The sequence below is a fragment of the Pungitius pungitius genome, chromosome 21, assembly GCF_949316345.1.
Source record: "Pungitius pungitius chromosome 21, fPunPun2.1, whole genome shotgun sequence".
Taxonomy (NCBI): domain Eukaryota; kingdom Metazoa; phylum Chordata; class Actinopteri; order Perciformes; family Gasterosteidae; genus Pungitius; species Pungitius pungitius.
Genome location: NC_084920.1, coordinates 2,480,067 through 2,500,818, shown reverse-complemented (window position 1 = coordinate 2,500,818; position 20,752 = coordinate 2,480,067). Strand labels below are relative to the sequence as shown.

General features: G+C 45.3%; 1 protein-coding gene and 1 long non-coding RNA gene across 5 annotated transcripts; both read right to left on the bottom strand.

Annotated features, from left to right (window-relative positions):
• Positions 1 to 4,463: 4,463 nt before the first annotated feature.
• lrrc4bb (leucine rich repeat containing 4Bb) lies at positions 4,464 to 12,658 on the bottom strand. 4 transcript variants are annotated; one of them, XM_037463215.2, is made up of 4 exons: positions 12,443 to 12,658; positions 11,945 to 12,075; positions 7,981 to 8,579; positions 4,464 to 7,885 (listed from the first exon to the last, which is right to left on the bottom strand). In XM_037463215.2, the coding sequence occupies exons 3-4, from the start codon at positions 8,221 to 8,223 to the stop codon at positions 5,891 to 5,893; spliced, it is 2,238 nt and encodes a 745-aa protein (XP_037319112.1). In that variant the 5' UTR covers positions 8,224 to 8,579; positions 11,945 to 12,075; positions 12,443 to 12,658; the 3' UTR covers positions 4,464 to 5,890. The 4 variants fall into 4 exon arrangements, with proteins under 4 accessions (XP_037319112.1, XP_037319114.1, XP_037319113.1 ...); XM_037463217.2 differs by lacking the exon at positions 11,945 to 12,075; XM_037463216.2 differs by lacking the exons at positions 11,945 to 12,075; positions 12,443 to 12,658 and adding an exon at positions 12,103 to 12,177.
• Positions 12,659 to 17,052: 4,394 nt separating this feature from the next.
• LOC119212711 (uncharacterized) lies at positions 17,053 to 18,800 on the bottom strand. Its single transcript, XR_005119827.2, has 4 exons — positions 18,685 to 18,800; positions 17,934 to 18,128; positions 17,650 to 17,837; positions 17,053 to 17,316 (listed from the first exon to the last, which is right to left on the bottom strand). It is a non-coding gene; the product is annotated as an uncharacterized LOC119212711 (long non-coding RNA).
• Between the last annotated feature and the right edge of the window lie 1,952 nt (positions 18,801 to 20,752).

Below are 20,752 nucleotides of genomic sequence, written 5' to 3'. Positions count from 1 at the left end.
GATATGCAACATGATCAGATTACATAATAGCTCATGAAGCACTGGTTTTCTTTAAACATTCTTTAAAAAAAATGGATGTTTCTGCCTTTCACCCATTGCGAACCCACTGATTTATTTTCTTTTTAAATAACTTTAAGGGCAAAAAAGAGATTTAAAAAATCGGGGTCAATTCCGGGTGACCTTGTTGGTCAGGTTGTGAGTGTTATCCCCATAAGAAGGGAAGAACTGTCTGGAGTTACAGGGGTTCTTAAGCGCTTTATAAGTACATTAGATCACAAATAGCCTCCTTAAAGTTTCTTATCTTCTCTCTTCGGATTATGAATGGAGATTTTTGGGGCGAGAGCAGAACAATATTCCTGAATCCAAACGATCTGCCACACGGCTCGTGATGGTATTGGGAGAAGGGGAAAGAATCTAAATATAGACTGAGACAAAAGCAAAGAATTGTCCAGCAGAATGAGTATTCAGCAGCGAGCTCACAATCCACCAACGTAGTTCCATGCAATCACAGTCAAAAGGCTCCGTCGCCGAACAAAGAGCAGGCTTTAAATCAAAAGGCTTCTGGATTCCTTTTTATCAAATCTACACAAAGCAGGTCCAACTGGGTCATCTTTTCCTCACACTTTCCATGAAGCCGTAGGTCCTGCGTGGACAACAGCTGAGTAGGCCACAGAACCCGGAGCTACAGTCTTCACGGGCCCACGCGGTCGCATCGGACTCGCTGCGCTGAAGCCCTCGTGGTTTTTTTTTTTACACGTTTCGCCTTCGCAGTAAAGTCTGCCCCCTGGTTTCCACGGCGGCCATGCGGCCCCGATACCTCGGTTTCGTGTGGTGTCAGCCCCCCCCCCCCCCCCCCCCCGGGGACTCTGCAGTGGGCCTGGGGCGCAGGGGGAATCCCTGGAGAAACACACCGCAGGGTTATGAATTATAAGGGAAAAGGAGAAGCTCGTGGGTTTTAACCTTTTTTAATACTTTAGTTTACGTTTATGTGTCTCGTGTGGATACGTTTTTTAAATCCCCCGCCCCCCCCCCCCCCCCCCCCATCACATTGCATTAGTGTCACAGACTGTGTGTCGATGTACATGTCTCTTTCATCTTCAGCGGATATTCGTGTAATTCCCCTTTTTTTCTGCTGCTGTGCTCGCTTCCCACGGCCCGCTTCGGTGTCATCCATTTCAGACTCGCGGCATCTATTGTATGTTGGGATGTTCAAGCCGAGGGAGAGCAAACAGCTGCAAAAAAACAGATACTAATAATCTGCTCGAAAACGTGTCCCCGAAAAGGTATTAAAGATCACGGGGGTCTTGCGTCAATCCTGAACGTCGCTCTGTAAACGTTGCACACTGAAGCTGCTCTTCCGGCATAAAGGACTTTATTTCCCAGAAGTCTCACGAGGGAGAGGGGGAGAGGAGGGGGAGGGGGGGGGGGTGCAGTACAAGCCAAGTGGAATTACAATCAAGAAAATGACTTTACGTAGTGTCCCCTCGGACGCTTCAAACTCAACTCCCTTGTGCTGTAAGGCCCGAAACATTTTATCCGGACGGATCATTCAGATTGACTGGCCCGGTTCGTGGCTGATGCACGAATCCCTGGAGGCTGTCTCTGCAACTCGTGCTGGACTTCGTGCTGGACTTCGTGCTGCGTCGGGGGGGGGGGACGTCTGCGATTGTCAAAGAGAGTTTCAACTCACCCCGAATAAGTGTTAAAAAAAAACAGTGGACTCCAGAGCGCGCAGATGAACCGAAGCACAGAACGCAGCGCTTTTGGAGATGAGATTTAGTGATGATGTCACATTAGTAGCCGGATTAACGCGAGTTTGTGTATTTGATACAACGCCTTGAATGGACAGATTGATGTTACACGGAGGAAACGTTTCACTAACCGGATCTGACTTTTTGTCGGATTTGCAAATGAACAACATGTGCTAATAATATAAAATGTCCCTGCATATTTATATACAGGTAGATTAATGTAAAGTGATGGACCATTTCATTTATTAAGGCAGTCAATTAGAGAATGTTACACTTAGCCACAACTATAACTATTTGTTATTAGGATTTCTATCAGTAAAAGGTTTACAGTTAGAATTACAAGTCAAAACTGTTGGATATTGCATCAGACTATAACCTTATTTTGAAAGTGTGTGTCCCATTTATAGGGTTTGACAAATAAGTGTGACAACCAAAAAAGGTAAGAGGTAACAAAAACCAGTGTAAACACACTTAACGTTCTGACTTTTTCCATTTTTGTTTTATAAAATGTCACGCAATAACTTACTTGAAACATCATCATGTTAAACTTCCGATTCAGTTAGTCGTGGTGCTCTGTTGTCGGTGAAATCACAACAAATAATGAGTGTTACATGTTTCTATTAGAAGATCCACTCCTTAATGCAGTCACATACAGTAAGTAGCAAATAATGAAATCATATACCTCTCAGTCATTGCATGACAGTCATTGAAGTGCAAGTGCAGCACATGTTGATTTTTGCTATAATTGAAGAAATACACTCTTCTACCACACTGTGTACCTGGATGAAGGCATGAAAAAAATGACATTTAATGACAATACATGAAGACCCAAATTGATAATATCACATACTGAGATACAACCAACAACCGTAAAATAAAAAAGGAAACAAAAAAACACAAAATTACTTTTTATATATAATTACTTTAGTATTAATGAAATCTAATTTCACCTAGAGCTTAAGAATGTTCCCTCCCTCTCTCTCTCTCTTTTAAAAAAAAAGCGTTCAAAACAGACCCAGGTCCTTTTTTTTTTACATTGTTTTATCAAACAGAACGGCTTACCTTTAAAAGACCAAAAGTTCAGTCCTTTCTTGACTTGCAATTTGGTATGTTTTGACAATCTTTTTCATCAAGGAGCTTTGCTTCAAACCAACCCAGAAATGTCATCTGGCCTGAAGCATCCGTTATGATCAACGGATGGTGCAGAGGATACGCATATGCCAGTCCTCCATCTGCAGCCAAATGCCATCCGCTCAACACCATGTACTATATAAAACAGTGAGGTACAGTTGGCCAATATGCACATATTCAGATTTAAGTCTGACGCCTGTGATTTTCACTAAAAGGGCTCACACATCTGCAGAACCAGCCTCCTTTTAGGTCGCTTAAATATGTACAACGGCAGCCAATATACTAAGATACAACAAAGCGCTTCTGCATTCCCTTTAAAATGTTAATAATAATGATGATGATGGAGCACGTTGCATGTAACGCATGTCCAGAGGTATGAAAGGAACATTTTTCGGTGCCGTGATTAAACGCTGCCGCAGCGGCCTTCGGGTGGTATAAAAAAAAAAAAATGTAAAAAAAAGGTTTGTTCCACAGTCAGCATGCAGCGATGCACGCGAGGACGTATCTGGTGTGCTCTCTCACATCTGACGGCAGAGTCACCAGACGCGGCACATCAATGGGGCGCCTTTGGCCTTCGTTTATATTCCGCGTGCGTCTCTGTGGGGCTGCGGTTGAACCCTGCACCACTAGTTCAGTCCGCGCGGGGTTAACGGCGCATTCTCCGTTTGCTGCGCTTCCCTTTCTGGGGTTCAACCTGATTTAGACACGCTGATTTTGTTTTTCGATCAATCCCTTTGCACGCGAATACAACCCGGGCGTGTTATCACAGATCATTAAGCCGGGTGAACGGCGTGTGCATCGATGCAGAAGATGTTCCTTTCATGGGACATGAAATCCTTGCAATTAACCTCGTTGACGGTGCAATCTGGGTGGGTTTTTTCTGATTCCACCACTCATATTATCATCATTATTACTACTATTTCCCAGTGTCCTCTTCGTGTGCGCTTGTTGTTGCTAGGAGAGCCCATCATCAATCACAAAAAACCGGCTCTCTCTTATATATAAGCAATGCAGTTGTGAGGGGGTGAGGGGGGGGGGGGGGGGGGTTGGAGGGGGGGGTGCAACAGAAAACGCCCCAGCAAAATCCCATACAGAGCTGCATCACAGTCGAAAACCTTGTTGATATGACTTGGTTGATGATACTCTCTCAGGTACATTTATCTGGAATAACTGGTCCAGTTTGTGCTCAATTGCAACAAACATTTTTAGGTTCCTGCTTGATAGATAGACAAAAAAAAAGAGATATTTCATTGATCAAACTTCTTTTCTCAATTCTTCGACCCTTTTTTCCACACCAGTACAAAGGACCTCCGTGGCAGAACCGTACTGGGGTCAAATCGCAGACAAAACCAGCTTCGTTGAGTATAACTCGGGTAAATATCGAGGTCTTTTAGAAACACTCATTGGGTCAGTGGGACATTTAAAAGCCTGTCTGACCGTGTTAATAAAGCAGCACCTGTCATTACCGGGATGACTTATGGCTAAACCACAAACCATACATTCAATCCAGGTTCAGCACGGAGGCCCGCATTATGTCTCCCCCTCCCACTAATGTGGTTGCCATATTGACCCGCCACAACCCAATATTTGATTGATTTATTTCACACGTAATGATACATGGCTAGACAACTGTACACATTATATCAAACTAACAAAAATAAAGAAATACATAGTTGAAACGCTAGAAGCGTAAATGGCATTTAACATATGAAAGTTACACTGTAAAAATGTGGATCTTACAATTGTCATACAACCAAACATTATTATTATTAATATACTGTACATTTCCATTCATTCCAATTATCCTAAGATGGATGTTTTATCCCTTCTTGAATACTGCTGCAGATAGATGTCTAATCATCCTTATGACAGCATTTTATGGCATGATTATGGTAACCATGACCAGGGAGGTCATATCAGATTCCTGTCTAAAAGCAAATATCTGGCTACTGATCTGATTCAAATAACACATTGTCAACACTTTGTTTTACCCACACAGGTCTTGCATTGTTAGCTTTCCGGGTCTGTGAAACACCTTTTTAACATTTATGGGATGCTGGCATTTAAGTATCAGAATTGTCGATTCAAATACCAAGTAGCTGGCTTTTACAAAATACATAATACACTCTCAGAACACAAAAGATTGTAATGATTATTACTGAAGCAACAAAAAAAAGTTTGTCAAACAGAGATCTGCATTTACTTTTCCACAACCTAAATGGACGTTATGTCACAAAGCCAATTCAAAGATTCACAATGAGTGTTGCAATTGAGCCCTTATGTTTCTGAGAAGTAGCCAAACTTAAAACACGTATCATAACCAATCTCCACCGTCGACGCCCCTGATTATCCACAAAGAAACAAACTACATCCACCCCAAAATATCTCTGCATCGGAGTCTGCAATGATACATATTTAAATGAAAATATATTTATATAATTTGTGGATTTTTCACAGTAGTTTGTACTGCACTGTACCTTTCTGTCCGTCTATTTATGCCTACATAATCGTCACCTTGAGGGAGTCTATTCACTTGAGAGAGAGAGAGAGAGAGAGAGAGTGTGGCTCGTGTGGATGAAAAATGTCTCTTGGATTTTGTTCTGCAATATCGCCGATCTTCAGGGTTGTAAGTGCCTTGCGTGTCTTTCCTCTCTGCTGGCCAACACCGATTTGGGTACTGATTAATCCTAAAGGCTAGTTTTCTCTATGAGAACACAGCTTGTAGAAACTGCAAAAAAAACATTTGCTTTGGCACAGATTTACATTGTAGCAATGTCCATTCCTTGATCTCCATGATCGTTACTACAAACACAAGTGGCCCGTTGTGGTAATCCTTGGCTCAGTACGCTGTCACGGAGATGTCTAATGTGTATTGCCGTGTCAGTCTATCCTCTCTCCTGGTGTAACGTCAATGCACTCTAGTGTCCAACCATTCCGCGCATAAACCCAACCTCAATCCCCTCTCTGTCTCCGAATCCCACTCTCCTCTCCTAAGCTCGCTTCTGTTTTTAGATCTGAGTCTCCTGGACGTTTTCCTTTGAGTTCCCTTTGAAGAGAAGTGGCTCCATTTGGGGATTCTGGTTTTGGCCCATGAAGCCCTTGATCGATCCGTGTAGGCCCATGGTAGGCATGGGGAGGGACATCGGCAGCGGTGGCGACATAGAACAGGGGTTGATGTTGGTGCCATTGCCGGATTGGGTGAGCAAATTAGACGAAGAAATTGGGACCGAGGTGCACGAGATGGGGATGTCCTGGACTTGCTGGTTCTTGCTGTTGAGCATCATTCCTGGCCCCATCCCATCGGAGCCGATGCTCAGACCCATCACGTTGTTGTTGAAGTGATGGGTTTTGTAGTAATGGTTCAGGGTGTCTGTGCGACCGATATTGGGGAGGTTGACTATTTCTGGATGATGTCTCCTCAGGGTTCCTTCCCCACAGCCGGAATTCATCGTTGAGCCCCCGGAGATGCCGCTCCCGGCCCCGGCTCCGATCTCATCTTCCACGTTGACAATCTCGATGGCCCTGGCAGGGCCGTGGTGCTTGTGTAGCTGGTGCTGCTTGCGCAGCTTATAGAACACGACCAACATCACAGCTGCCATGAAGGTAATGGCCACGAAGCAACCTATGATGATCTTTGTTGTTTTCATTACATCATCAAGGCCTGGAATGTTAGTCACATCAATAATGGACACAGTCACTGCATTTTGCGTGCCTCTGTTGGCTCGTGGGGACAGCGAGGAAAGAGAGGAGAGAGAGGGCGATATGGTGATGCCAGGCCGGCCTTCTAACACACCTCTTTGAACGGTAGGATGGGGAAAATCTATGAAGGTCTCGTTGATGTACTGTCTGGCTGAATTTTCCTCGTCTCCCCTCACTGTCTCCACTGTTTCCACAGTGACGGTGGTGAAATAGCTGTAGCTGTTGCTGGGGTCTGAAGCGGACACGTTGAGCACGGCGGTCGCCGTGGTGTTTCCCGCGGAGTTGGTCACCATGCAGGTGTACTGCCCCGTGTCTTGCACCGTCACGTTTGTGAAGTTCAGCGTTCCGTCGTGAAGCACCGAGATCCTAACCCGGTACGACCCGTGGGTCATCAGAGTCCCGTTCGGCGTGAACCAATTCACGGAGGTCATCGAGGTTCCAGTGCGACACTTGAGCTCGGCGGCCATGCCCTCGGTGACGTTGAGGTCAGTCGGCGGCTCAACAATCACCGGGGCATAGCAGGTGAAGTGGCTCTGGTCCAGTTCCCCGATGTATTTGCCTTTTATGCCGGGGGGCGCGTGGCATCGAGCACAACACGTGGTGTTGCTGGGAACCGTTTCTTTCAGCCACCAGCTGAGCCACAGAACATCACAGTTGCACACCCATGGGTTGTGGTTTAGATGTACCCTCTCCAGCTGGTGCAAAGGTGTGAAGAGGTCATGGGGCAGGGAGTGCAGGGAGTTGTGGGAGAGGTTGAGCTCCTCCAGGTTTTTGAGGTCGTCAAAAGCGTTGCGTTCAATGACCGAGACTCTGGAGTGCATCAGCCACAGCTTGCGAAGCGACACCAGGCCCTGAAAGGACCCGGGCCTGACTATCCCCAGCTGGTTCCCTGACAGCTCCAGCTCCTCCAGTCGTACCAGCGGGGTGAGGTTAGGGATGTCCTTCAAGCCGCACATGCCAAGGTTTAAGAAGCGCAAGTTGACCAGGCCTTCGAAAGCAGCATCCGAGATGAAATCCAGCTTCCTGAGTTCCCCTAGATCGAGACGGCGTAACGAGGGAACGCGGTGAAAGGCAAATGCCGGCAGTGTCTCGATAGGGTTGTTCCGTAGCCATAGCTCCCTTAGCTTGCTGAGGTACTCAAAGGCTTGTGACGGTACCACTGTGAGACGGTTGTCAAAAAGCTCCAGCGTGTTGAGGTTTGGAAGGCCATTGAATGCTCCAACCTCAATTTGCCGGATGTGGTTCTTGGAGAGCTGGAGGATTTCCAAATGCCGCAGGTGTTTGAATGTGTCAGACTTGATCACCTGGTGTGAAAACAGAAACATGGTGGCGTTTTGTAGCAACATGAGAATTACGGCCTATCAATTCAGTCCGAATGCAAAGACAAAGTCATATTTACCTGGATTGTGTTCTCTTGCAGATTGAGGTATCTTGTGTTCTCTGAAATGCTGTCTGGGACTTGATCTAAAGTCTTCCTTGTACAGATGACACGACTCGCCTGATTGGAGCAGGTACAGGGGGTGGGGCATGGGGGTGCTGCCTCCGTCAGCTGTGGTCCATGGTTGTGAAACCACAACAAAAGCTGGACCAACCAGAGGAGGGGGGAAGGGGTACAGGGGCTGGTCACCATGACAACACGCATGGCAACTGAGTCATGACCCACCCCTCTTGCTATGATGTCAGTAAGTCACCTCCTAACAGGGGAATTTAGGTGCTTATCTTGATATTCATATTTTATGCCAGTAGTCTGTTTTTCCCTGTCAAACAGCCACTTTAAAAAATGGAGAGGGAAAAGCGTAATGTTATATTAAACACTCTATTTATCATTAATAGATTCTTATTTGACTCTCATGCTCTTTTGACTCCTTGTTCTTTTCAACAGCTCTTTTTAGGGAACTCTATATCGTTTTTTCCCATGACAATTATTAAAATAGAAATGCAATTTGTGGGAGGGTTTTCCCATGGATGTGTTGTCTCTGTAGATGCTGTTGCTTCTCGCTGGAGGGGGGAGAAAGAAAAAGAGAGAGAGGAAGGAGGTCAAGTAAGTGCAGTGCAGTAGCTCTAAGATATTAGCCTCACACAAACATGCACGTACTGTAGTGCCAGTACTGTATTGAAATCTAAAAATATTGCAATGCCCTATCACCCGTGTGTGACAAGACGGGCCAGGCTTGTTTTTCTAAAGAGGTGCCTCTCAGTTTGCGGCATGTAGACCAACTGGTGAGTCAGCTGCCATTTTCTTTATAGGTTGAACTTACCATCTGGGTCACGGTCTGAGATGGCCACAAAAGTCTTAAGACACCAAGCTGGGTCACAAGTGCTGCAGCCGACACATTAGGGCGGCCGTCTCACCGTACACTTTATGGTAGTCAGATGCATATAACACGAGTCTCACATTTAAAATTAGGCCAAGATGTTGAATGTAATTACAACTGCTTTTGGGAGTCATCTAGACATGAGGTTAATGCAGACATTGGTGCAATCTATCACGAGGCAGCCGCAGTAATCTACCAATTAAGACATGGAGGAAGGACGATGGACTCCTGAAACTTGTACCGCAATGCACATGCTGGCTACTATGACAACCCGGAATTAAGATCACTGGCAACAAAAGTCGACCCAGCAAAACTAAATATTGACAACTAGATTGTGAATACAGAAGATAAAGGATGGTGAAGAAACGTTTTTAGGGATTTTGTTGTACCTTTATGAGTATATGTGTGTCTCTGGATAAGAGGGTGCATTGGCCTCAGCAGACTCACTACATTTAGAGAAGAGGATGGGCTGTTTCCCTTGCAAAGATTAGACCTGGAAGAAAGCGTTGACTGTTTTTAAAGCACCTAACGTTCGACTCCCGCGGTCACAAGCCTGTGCTGCCTGCAGTAAATAAAACAGATCTGAGTTGTCTGTCACTTACATGACCGCCATGTTGCCCTCATTCATTTTTTACATCAGTTACCTCCATTTTATTCTCTAATAAACAGGTTGTTTGAAAAAAAAAACAGAAAAAAAACAGGCTCAATGGCAGCGTTGCCTCTCCTATGCAGCGACGATGCATGCGCTCCTAGAAACACGGTTGCTGTGGCAACCTGCTCCCTCACCATCTTGTGTTTTTACTGTCCAGTGCCCTATTGCACATTACCGTGTTTAGCAGAGCCTGAGGAATATTTTCTGTTAGAAACTGATCAGACTGAACTGATGACTTCAGGCTTCAGGGTTATTCTCAACACTCTGTTTCACACTAGATCCGAATTAAACAACGGATTATACCTTTATGTAGAGGAATACAGATTAAATATATTTCAGCTCACATTTGAACCGTGGACTTAAAAACCAGAACCATACATCTCAGGAACACATTTGCAGAGAAGCTTAATGGCTACACAAAAACTTTAAAGGCATCTATTATAGAAGTTCATAAGGGAACGTATGCTAAAAATATACTGTGTAGATGCTCTGTCCATCCCACAGACTGTCTCTCTGTCACTGCCACTGAGAAGCAAACTCACATTACCCCAAATCTAAATGTTACTGCATGGAGCCCCTTTGCAGCACCCTGCATTATGCTGTTATTTACACTGCCGTCCCCCCCTGAAGATTCTCTGTATCGTTCCCATCCCCCAGGTTATAGTGGATTTCAATCATCAGAAAAAATAAAATATTATCTCCCCGGCATCAGGATTGTATGATATCCAGGATCTCTACGGCGTTCACTACGGCGTTTAATATAAGAGAAAATGATCAGGAAAGCAACGTCAGTAATGTCCAGCTGCAACAATTCATCACACCAGTGCTCTCAGAATATTTGTTATTTCACTGTTAAACTTCATATTTCAGATCGGGTTTCGTTGAAAAATATTAACAGGTGAATGTGATTTCATTCCCTAATTCAGCAACTGTCACAAAAATGGAAACTTGTTTACTCCATTGCATCAATAAAGGATTACTATCACATCAGACAAAACCCTGTGCCGGATGTCATCCATTTCTGGTATTTCTACTCCTCGGTGTAGCACTGAAGAAGTACAAATAGTACAATGAAGCATTGCTGTTTCTTTGCATTATGTCACAGAGGAGAAAGTATAAAGTTAATCTATGTAAATCACCGGTAAAATGTCCTAACGGGAGAGACCTTTGAATGCGGCCGGCAGGACGCCTGTTGCCTTGACCCCCCCGTCGTCAGGTTCTCCACAAACAACAGCATACAACAGCCATATTTTTAGATCATCACACTTTGACTCATCTGAGGGCCAGTTGCTTCGCCAGAGGCCTTCGTCCTCCTCTTTGTGCAAAATGTCTTTCCTTTAAGGTTCACGAGACGTCGACTGCATTGTATTTTTATGTCCCTGGGATCTATTCCTCTTTCTCGATCTTAGCCGTTTCTTGATGTCAAGAGTAGATTGCAGCCGTGTAGATATTGATTGTTCGATCAGGCCCGAAGAAAGCGCTCAGTCGTGAAAAGACAAATTAGCTGCAAGCTGCTGACCGATTGCTACAAACCAATCACATCATCGTAAGCGCCTGGGTCTTATCATGTCCCTGCTCTCCTCAACAGAGTCGTCAAGGTTTATGAAGAGGCAAAAACTACGGCGCTGCTTTCAATAAACACAGAGTCTCCGGGCTGTGGGATGCTTCCTTGTGTGCCTGCACAAGGCCCAATTAGACCTCATGCATTTACCCACCGGGCCGAGGTGGACACAAAGCGACACAGGTGCAGCAGGGCCAACATCATCTGCTGTAACCATGACAACACTAGATTGATTCAGGACGTGGGAAACATGGTAGAACGGGACACATTTTTTACCAGTAACGACGGACGCTTTAAAGAGAGGGAAATTGCAGGTCCAGGCAAAATAGTGTCTCGTGCTCCTCTCAGACACTTTTATCCAACGGCAGTTTTATTTTCCAATTTCTTTTGATGTGGAAAAATAACAGCCATAACCTGACCACATCCCTCCTACAGTCGCAACCTCTTATCTGCAATCTCTTCTCATTTCTATAGCCGCTAGCATCGTGTCTCCTGCAATTCCACAGAATGGCCTTATTCATCTATGCAGCTGCGCTCACTACGGCGCACCTTCCCGGGGACGCAATTGAAATTCCGAATAGGCCTAATTCTGCACATGCTGCATTACAAAATGGCTTGCATCCATCCTCTGTTCGGCGTAACGACAAAACCACTGCACCCACACACCAAAAAAAAAAAAAGCGATCCAAAGTTGTGGTTGCATTATAAGCAACGCGGGGTTTAGATAAGGAAGCGCGTTCACGTCGGCACAATGGCGAGGACTAGCGCTGCTTCATTCCGCCGACATGGACCGCATCGCCCTGCTCGCGTTATTACATGATCATCATTCACTTACGTCGGTAGGAAATCCGCGCAACTTCAGCCCGATCGGGTCGTCCAATCGTTGGCGTCTCGGGACGTTATTTCGGCGTGCACGTTAGGTGAAAACATGCGACGATCGCGCCCGGCCATTTCAGTCCCTTCCACCTGTGCGACCGATAAATAAAAACGTACCTTAATATTTGGGTGGCTGCGGCGCGGGAAGGTCGATGTTTTCTCTCCCCCACCCCCACACACACACACACACCGTCCCCCCCCCCCTACCCCCCCTACTCCTCGTCTCCTTCTCCCGATCGGCCGTTTCTCCACCTCGCTTCTCCCGTTCCTCTCCCCTTGAAATCGCTTCTTCCTCGGTTTCCGCGGCTGTGAAGCTGCCCTCTCGTTTCTCGGAGGCTCCTCCGCTGCGCCAACGACGTTTTCAAAGATGAACCACAATCCACACGGGCACGGAGGAAGAGCAACAAACACACACACACACACACACACACACACAAAAAACAGCAACACCACAAACCAAACGGAGAGATCAGGCGGAGGGTCGTTGGAGAGAACGCTGCTGGTGGTGCCACATTCGGGGAGCGAGTGCATCCGAGCGCCTTTTCATCCTTTGGGAGAGAAACGCAGGCAGCAAACGCGACGGCGCCCGGTGGGCAGAGCGTTTTGCGTCCAGTGCGAGCGCCTTTACGCACATTCCGTACGCTTCAGCCAGCGCTCCACCGAGGTGGCTTTGGAGAAATAGATGGGAGCCACGATTTAGGGACGTGGATGGTTTCAACTTTTAAACACTGAGAATAGTTATGTTTTCTTCTTTTTTGTCAGTCGGTGTGATTTGTTTTAGTCCGTAGTGCCTTGTTTCAGATGTCTGGTGCAACATGATATAAGTCACATATTCATTATTATGACTCAGCAGGACTAATTTGGTAGATTGAGTCACTGTGTTTGTTCTTCTACTGCGAAATGCCATCATTTCCCCCTTATTTTTGTTTTTGTTTTTTGGGGGGTGGGGGGGGGGGGGGTGTGTTATAGACACCTGTTCAACGTTGAACCAACAGGCCTAAACATCTGCAGTAACATACATTCATGCTCCATCGAGTCCTAAAGAGTTGCGTAGGCCAAAATGTGCCGACGTGAATGAGCAGTGCATTTTAGCAGCGGTCTAAATGAGGTCTGTTTTCTGCAGTCTTTGCATGTGACTAAAAGCATTATCTCGGCCGTGTATTTGAAGCCGTACGCAAGGAGGCCCCCCCCCCATGTCCATGTTATATATTTTGTGTTCCAGAGTTTAGTTTCTAGTGGGCCGCTCCGTGTTTGAATAGTGAATTTTAAAGACCGCCAGCAAGTAATTGGCTAATTAAGCCAGCTTTTTTCTTTTTTGGGGGGGGTATGCCCACATGTGGCGAGTTGTCTCCTAGATCCTCGTTTGTCCTTCATCACCATTTATTTATGCTGCGAATGAGCGCCTGAGGTGAGCGCCACCCCCTCCGACCAAAGACGGCGTTTAACCCAATCCCAGGACACCTTTGCTCCGTCCCGCACTAAAGGTCAAAGGACGGAGGAGGCCAGTGATGCTTCAGAAAGACCCCCTGAGATATGTACTCTCTCCCTCTCTCCCTCGCTCCTCCCCTCCCTCTCTCCGCGAATGCCGTAGTGAGCATTGTTCACGACCACTAGCTTTCGCCCAAAGCTGCACAGCAATGAGGTCTCTGTGCCTTTCGCCTCGCTCTTCCTCTCCCCTCCCCCTCCCCTGCCTCTCTCTCTCTCTCTCTCTCTCTCTCCCCCACCCTCTCCCTTCCTGCTCCCTCTATCTCGCTGCCTCTATTAAATTTCCAGTCACACAGTGGTGCAGAGGATATTCCTCCCTTCCCCTCTTTTCTCCTTCTCCCCTCGTTCCCTTTCACTCGTGCTGAAATCTTAGGCCACGTCAGGTCTCCCGTTTCGTCCCGACCCCCTTGGCTGCCTTCAGGTGCCACTCTCGGCGTCTCCCCCATCTCTCTGCACATCTTTTTTTTCGCCATCCAAACCCCCGCCGCGCGTGACGAAACCCACCCTCCTCCCCCCATGTCCTCACTGTGTCATTGTACATCGAATCTGATATTCCCCGTATGGATGCACTGTGTGCGTGCGTCCGTGTGTGTGTGTGTGTGTGTGAGAGAGAGCGTGAGGGGGGTAAAGGGAGGTAGAGGGACAGTAAATGAACAAACACTCCTCTCTGTATTGCTTGTGTCATCAGTACAGCGAGGCCCTTGGAGTAGAAAAAACAGCGTGAGCCAATGCCCGCTTCCCACAGGGCGAGTGCATGGCATTTCCAATGCAACCCAAACGCCCATAACCTCTTAATGCTGTGTTAGGAGCCACGGGTGGGGGGGGTGGTGAGGGAGGGAGAGGGAGGGCGATGAGGATTTGGCAGCAACATGCTAGTGACAGGACATATGTGGCATGCTGATAGCGCCGGAGAGGTGCAGCTCACACTGTGAGGAGGCTTCAGACGGGCGGCTGATACGCATCCATCACCTCCACCGTTCCGGGATGCTCGCTGCAGGCCTCGCTGAGTGGGTGGTTGAGTGTAAAAATGTGGATCATTTGTGTGGCAGCAGCGCTGATGTTAGATTTGGGTGATGAGCATCGGGGATCTGTTCAATGGCCCCAGGCGTCCAGTTAGCGTTGTGTACAAAGGGATATTTTCGGTGGTTATTTTTAGAAAATCTTGAAACATTGTGCTCATTGCCATCTGTGCGAGGGAGAGTTTCGAGTTATTCATGGTGACATCTCTGTGTTTGTGTTAGAGAGACAGAGAGGGACAGAAAATAGAGGGAAAAATCCCAGTGTCACAGTATCTTAGCAACTGCCTCCATCTCCTTGGAGACAAGAGCTGACATCATTTCCTGTCTGAGAGAACTTTCTTTTGGTTTGTACACAGTGTGTGTGTGCGCATGAGTGTGAGGACGCGCGCGTGTGTGTGTGTGTGTGTGTTGGCCTGTGTCCATGTTCTTATGCAGATGTGTACCGATTCAAACAGGAAATATCTTTGTGTTTCAGTCAGGCTGCGTTCAATTAAAAAGAAAAACAAGGACAAAGAAATGTAATTGTCTGACATAACATTTTTACAGTATTTCTTTAAAAAAATGCAAAGTCTGTTTGCTATTAGAATAGAATTTGAATGTAGCTGAGAAACCATTAAATCCAAACCTACAGCGATCGTTTCCAGTTCTAAATGTTTTTTCATTGAAACCAATGGAAAGCCATTTCTTAAAGCTGCAGGTTGAGTCAATGAACTTTAGTTGTAACTTTGTAATTTGACTTCAGACACAAAGCCGTGCTTCCACAGTGGAGTTTGTCAGACATGGATCGTGTATCATCCGAGTGATGCAGGCCTAGCGAGCCTCTGTGGTTTTATCTCCAGCTGCCACCTTGTGAGGAGAGAAGTGAACTGCAGCCACAAATCAAATCCTCATTTTGCATCACAATCTGCCGATTTGGAATGTTTAAAACTGCTTTAATGTAACGTGACAAGCCTCTTTTGTTAAGAGTAGCTTCTGAATCAGAACACAGATATGAGAGTTCATTTCATCAAAAGAAAAATGGACAAGAAAAAGCATATTTATCAAATTGTCAAACTATTTCTTTAAAAAAAAAAAGAAAAATGGGGATTTGCAGCTGCTGACCTTCTGGTGAAAGATCATGACACATGGATGCATGTAAAGCGGAGAGTTCTGTGCTCGACAACAGCCCCGTGGAGTTTGCCTCTAAAGCATTCAGTGACATTCAAAAAGCTGTTCTCACATAGAAACAAATCTGGCCCCTAACGCATTTTAGGTTGATTTTGTTTTGCAGATGCATTGAGGGAGATTGATGACATTAAAGGGTGAAAAAATAAAAAAATAAAAGGCCTCACTTTCAAAGACCAGCAACAATGTTCTGCAGAAAGCGCGTCTCTACTGGGATTACAGCAGAGGATTCAAAGACAACTGACTGGTGACTCCAAGCAGTCGGGGGCCCGATGTCACAGGACGTGCATTCCAGGGAACACGGCACAATATACTTCATAGGATGATTGTAAGATGCCAAAGATTCACGGAATAAAGAATCCGGGTCAACAAAACACGAAAGAATAGAGAGCTTTGAATCCTCGTAGGCCCATATTACTATTCCAGTCTCGTGTGAATCAGCAACACAAAGAGCCAGAGCATCACACGGCGTGTGCAAGGCGTCCCGGGGGAAGCCGCGTCCAGCGCAAGTGCCGAGCTGATGCTCCGGCACAAGTTGTGCGCGTCAGCAAAGCCTTCTCGTTCAAGCACACAATTTCATGATTGAAGTAGCGTCCATCAACCAACGGAGCGAGGCCCAGGGGCGGACCCGCACAGCACACACACACACACACACACACCGCCCAGGAAACACGGTGTCACACCGTGAGCTGAGCTCGCATGAGTGCAGCAGAGGAAGGGTCTGCTGTGCAGCTTCACCTCCACTTCCACGCAAACAACTACTTTCTGCGTGAAGGTGGAGTTGAACGACGTGCGTGCTTAGAGTGCACGTTACGTGCCGTGTTTTGTTTTGCTGTGTGGTGTGTGTGTGTGTGTGTGTGAGATTCTCCTCAGGTGTGCTGGTGATGTCACTCCTGCAGCTGCAGCTGATCAGCTGATCAGAAAGAGCATAAATGGCGGTGCCAAGCCAGAGGTGGGGGTTGTTTGTGGCAGTGGAGGCCAGAGTGAGCAGAGAGGTGGTGGGTTCGTCCGTGACCAGTTTCAGACCCGACCCGACCCGACCAGACCAGACCAAACCAAACCAAAGAAGCCAAGCTCGTCTTCCTTTTGAAGATTGTTTTCAGTTGCTTCGTTGAGTTTTGTCCATTAAATACCTGTCTGTCAAGACCTCCCGGGTTTATTATTTTACATCGTTTGCGTCCCCCACCCCTAGACCTTTTAGGGACGTAACAGTGCACGTTAGGGCATGTTAGTGCACGTTAGTGCATGGTCAGCTGGTCAGCTGGTGGCCGCTGTTTTTGCACAACACTCATAACCGCTGGCAGAATGTGTGGAAAAACATTGTGTGCACTGTTAGCGCCGTTAGCGCCGTTAGCTGTGGCACGAAAGTGAGTCCAGATCCCAAGGACAACAGCAGGAGGACGACATGAGATTCCTTTATTGTGGATCCTACAAGCCTACAGTTACATATAAAATAAATAATGGACAGCGCCGAGTGACGTGCTGTGATCATGTACATGTAGTTGAACCATAAGTAAGAGGAGGTTCACGTGAGGGGCCGGTTGAGTTGTTCTCTTCAGTTCACCAGAGGCCACCTGACGTGTCACTCTGGATTTAATAATTTGTCAGATGGCTCTTCTTCCACACTTTAAAATGTGAAGCAACAACCTCCACGAGTCTCCAGCTGGGAAAAATAAATAAATACAACATCGTCAATACAAAATTGATTTGTTATACATAAAATATGAAATACATATATTGGAAGGGGAGTGTTGGGTATGTTAAATAGCATATGCACAATAACAAATGCATGGTGGGAATTTGTGTATTTATCTTGTGACTTTTTTTTTTTTCTTCAATTACACAGCTATTCTCATTCTGATTGTATTCTGAAAATCCTATTAACAGTTATACAAACCTATTTCAGTTCATGGTCTTATTTCATCGTTATCATGCATTTTCTGTAAATCTTATCTGGGTTGCTTGAGAATGAGTTAATAATAATGTTAGTCATTACCTTGTCGCGGACCATCTTGATTGCTTTCTTATTAGAAGGGCACTTGTAAAGTCCCTTTTTATCATAAAACAGACAATCTGCTTGGACGTCCACTCCACTGCAGACCTCGCCGGTTCTTGGGAAAACGTAGTCTTTGTCAAACGAGTGATGCATCGCCACCAGAACCAGCTTCCTGCCGGATGCTTCACCTTTGGTACGGGCACAAAATACAGATCATATTTTGATGTTAAAAGACAAAAGACAAAATCTCATTTCCATGTGCGTCTGGGTGTGTGCACGTTTACCTGGGACGCTGGATAACGCCGCCTCGATGTCGGTCTGATAACGACTGACGATGGGGCAGAAGACAATAGTCCAATCGCTCTCCTCAGGTGAGTTCACTATCTTTGCTCTTTTTCTATTGGTGAGTTTTTTTACAAAGTCCTCATGAGACCCCAGTGTCTGTCCGGCTACATGTACGTAAATCTTTGTCATTTTGCCTGAAAAAAAAGAAATTTGTGTTGGAAATTGAGTCTAACTTAACATTTCTGTTCTGTTTGGGGTCCTGGAGACCCAGTTTGAACTTTGCATAATACCTACTGAATGTACTTTTATCAGGTTGAAACCATAATTACTGATTACTCATGACAGTGACAGTTGAGAGACACACGTTTCTATGGCAGCAGACTGTAGTGTCACATGTTCCTTATCTGGGTGGTGTCGACACGTCTTTGTACGCAGCTCAAATCTTGTTTGTTCAGAAGAGGTTTAACGGAAACCTAAAATGATTGTTAACACTTGCAATATTTAATGTTTTTAAATATAATTCTATGTTTGTCTAAAACATACACTGACGCACTTACTCCCAAAGAGCAGGTAAAGTCAATGTTAACACAAAGGGGACTTATTTTTCCCATTATCAACCCACAGCTACCTAAAAGGCTTTGAGGTTCTTTTCAAATCCAAAATTTGATCACCACTTAACCAAGACATAGCTGTGTAGTATTCACATTGTCTTTAATCATTTAATGTATACTCTATATAGATAAGACTTACTGTTTCACGATCTAATTGTTGTCTTTGTGTGCCTCGTCCGCCTCTCAAGGTTGAAAGAAAATCCAAGGAAAAGTCTTTGTTTTCACTTTCACTTCAGATGTTTTGGAATAGAGCTGCATTGCTGCGGTCTGACCAGCAGGGGGAGGTGTCGCGTTGCCGGCCTGTAGATATTGGTATGGAAGTAAATTATGGTGTCAAGTAAATCTGTGTCATCAGGTTTGGAAAGAAAAAGGTGATTGAATTTCTACCACTGAACATTTATGCATTGAAATTATGTATTTGAATGTTTTTCAACGGCAAAATACAGCAAAAAATTCAACCACAAAAAATTCAACGTTAAAATATTCAACTGGGAAAAAATCAGCCGCAAAAGAATTTGCAAAATTGCAAAATATTCAACCAGAACATCCGGGAGCTCAAGGCAGAGCAATAGATTCTAGATTCAAGATCAGCAGCGTGCGTCAAGCTAAAGGAGCGCGCACCCAATACACCTTGGGCATGTCGGCACCATGGTGACCGGATTGTAGCCACGTCCAATAATAACGGGGCTTTAACTCTTCTTTGTGCCATCAGTGTGGTTTGTGTCTGTAAGATTCCGTAATAGACAGCTGACATTTGTACATTAACAGATTGTATTGTATTGTATTGAACTAAGCATCCTCCATCTCTGTTGCTTCCTGGAATACTTCCTCGTGTGTCTCTGCCAAAACAGGCTTTGAGGCTGCTTTCCGTCCTCCCCGGCTCATGGCATACAGAGTTTCTCCATCTCAGGGACAAGAGCGGAGCGATAGAGAGAGAGAAAAAATATATATGATGGGAAACTATGCCCCCCTACTGGCTATATCCCACTTCTGACACCACTTGTGAGGAACCAAGCAACCAAGGAATAAATGGTCATAGAAATATGTCCCAAAAATAGACAAGAAACCCAAAAATAAAGAGGAGACAAAGAAAAGACTGTTCACTAAAAGTAGGGGTCCGGTTGAGAATGGGTGGTTCATGATCCAGCCCAAAAAATAATGTATTGCACCGATTGTAGCACGTTAAAGGGTCTCTTTTTTGGGACAAGCAATTGCACACTGGAAACAATAAAGGACCATAAAGTTCCCTTTGGTCGTGTCAAAAGTATTGCGAGTAAACAGAGAAAGACAACAACGTGCTGCGTTTAGGTCTCTGGTTGTCATGGAGCTTTACACCCTTGCAAATCTGTTATATATCCAGGCAAATAAATGCTTTGCTACTTGTTAAAAGCCAGATCCTTTGATGTAATGATTTTTCACATGTCATTTATATCAGCTCACACAAACACTTCATCCATTTGTTCTTGGCCCCTCTGTTTTTTTAGAACCCATTGTGGCCCCCCCTGCTATGGTCCCATCCTAGGAGGGATATCTAATGGACAACCTAAGTACTGTAAGCTACTATTATGTAGTTGTAGACACAACACAGGGGGTCTGGGCCTGAGACGGGAAGAAAATGAGTTTAATGTGCCTATTAAATGTGACTAAAACTAGACTAAAATGTAATTAGTTTGGATTTAAATGACTAAATGTGACTACAAATAACATGCATTTTTGTCTAAAAGACGAAGACTAAATCAAAACTAGCTGCCAAAATTAACACTAATGGAGATGTAGTTCCTTGTTGTTGCAACCAAGGAATGAGGGTCATGGAAATCTTTCCCCAAAATACAGAACAAACTACACTCAAAAAACTGCGTACAAGTAGAAACAAACTGAACTGACCTCCCAAAGTCAAACTTCAGCGACACATTTATACAAACGGACTAGTCCACATTAACACATAAGGGAATACAAAAACAACAAACTTCACAATACAACAACAAAAATCAATACGTACACTAACAATACGTGTATATTTAAACATAAATAATACATCTAAGAAAGGGGATAAGAAATTCGAAAATAATATACCAACACAAACCATTCAACTCCCCCCCCACAATTAATCTGTTGGTTGGTAGCGGCAAGCGGAACTAAAGTTTCAGTTGAAGCGGCACGCCGGACCTTAATTCACGCGGACCCCAACGGAACCAGCCGAACATCAT

Bases quoted from the DNA above. Each gene is read 5' to 3' on its own strand.
- lrrc4bb (XM_037463215.2), bottom strand. From the start codon at position 8,223: ATGCGTGTTGTCATGGTGACCAGCCCCTGTACCCCTTCCCCCCTCCTC. The intron at 7,886-7,980 runs GTAAATATGACT...TTTTCACACCAG, and splicing joins TGCAAGAGAACACAATCCAG to GTGATCAAGTCTGACACATT.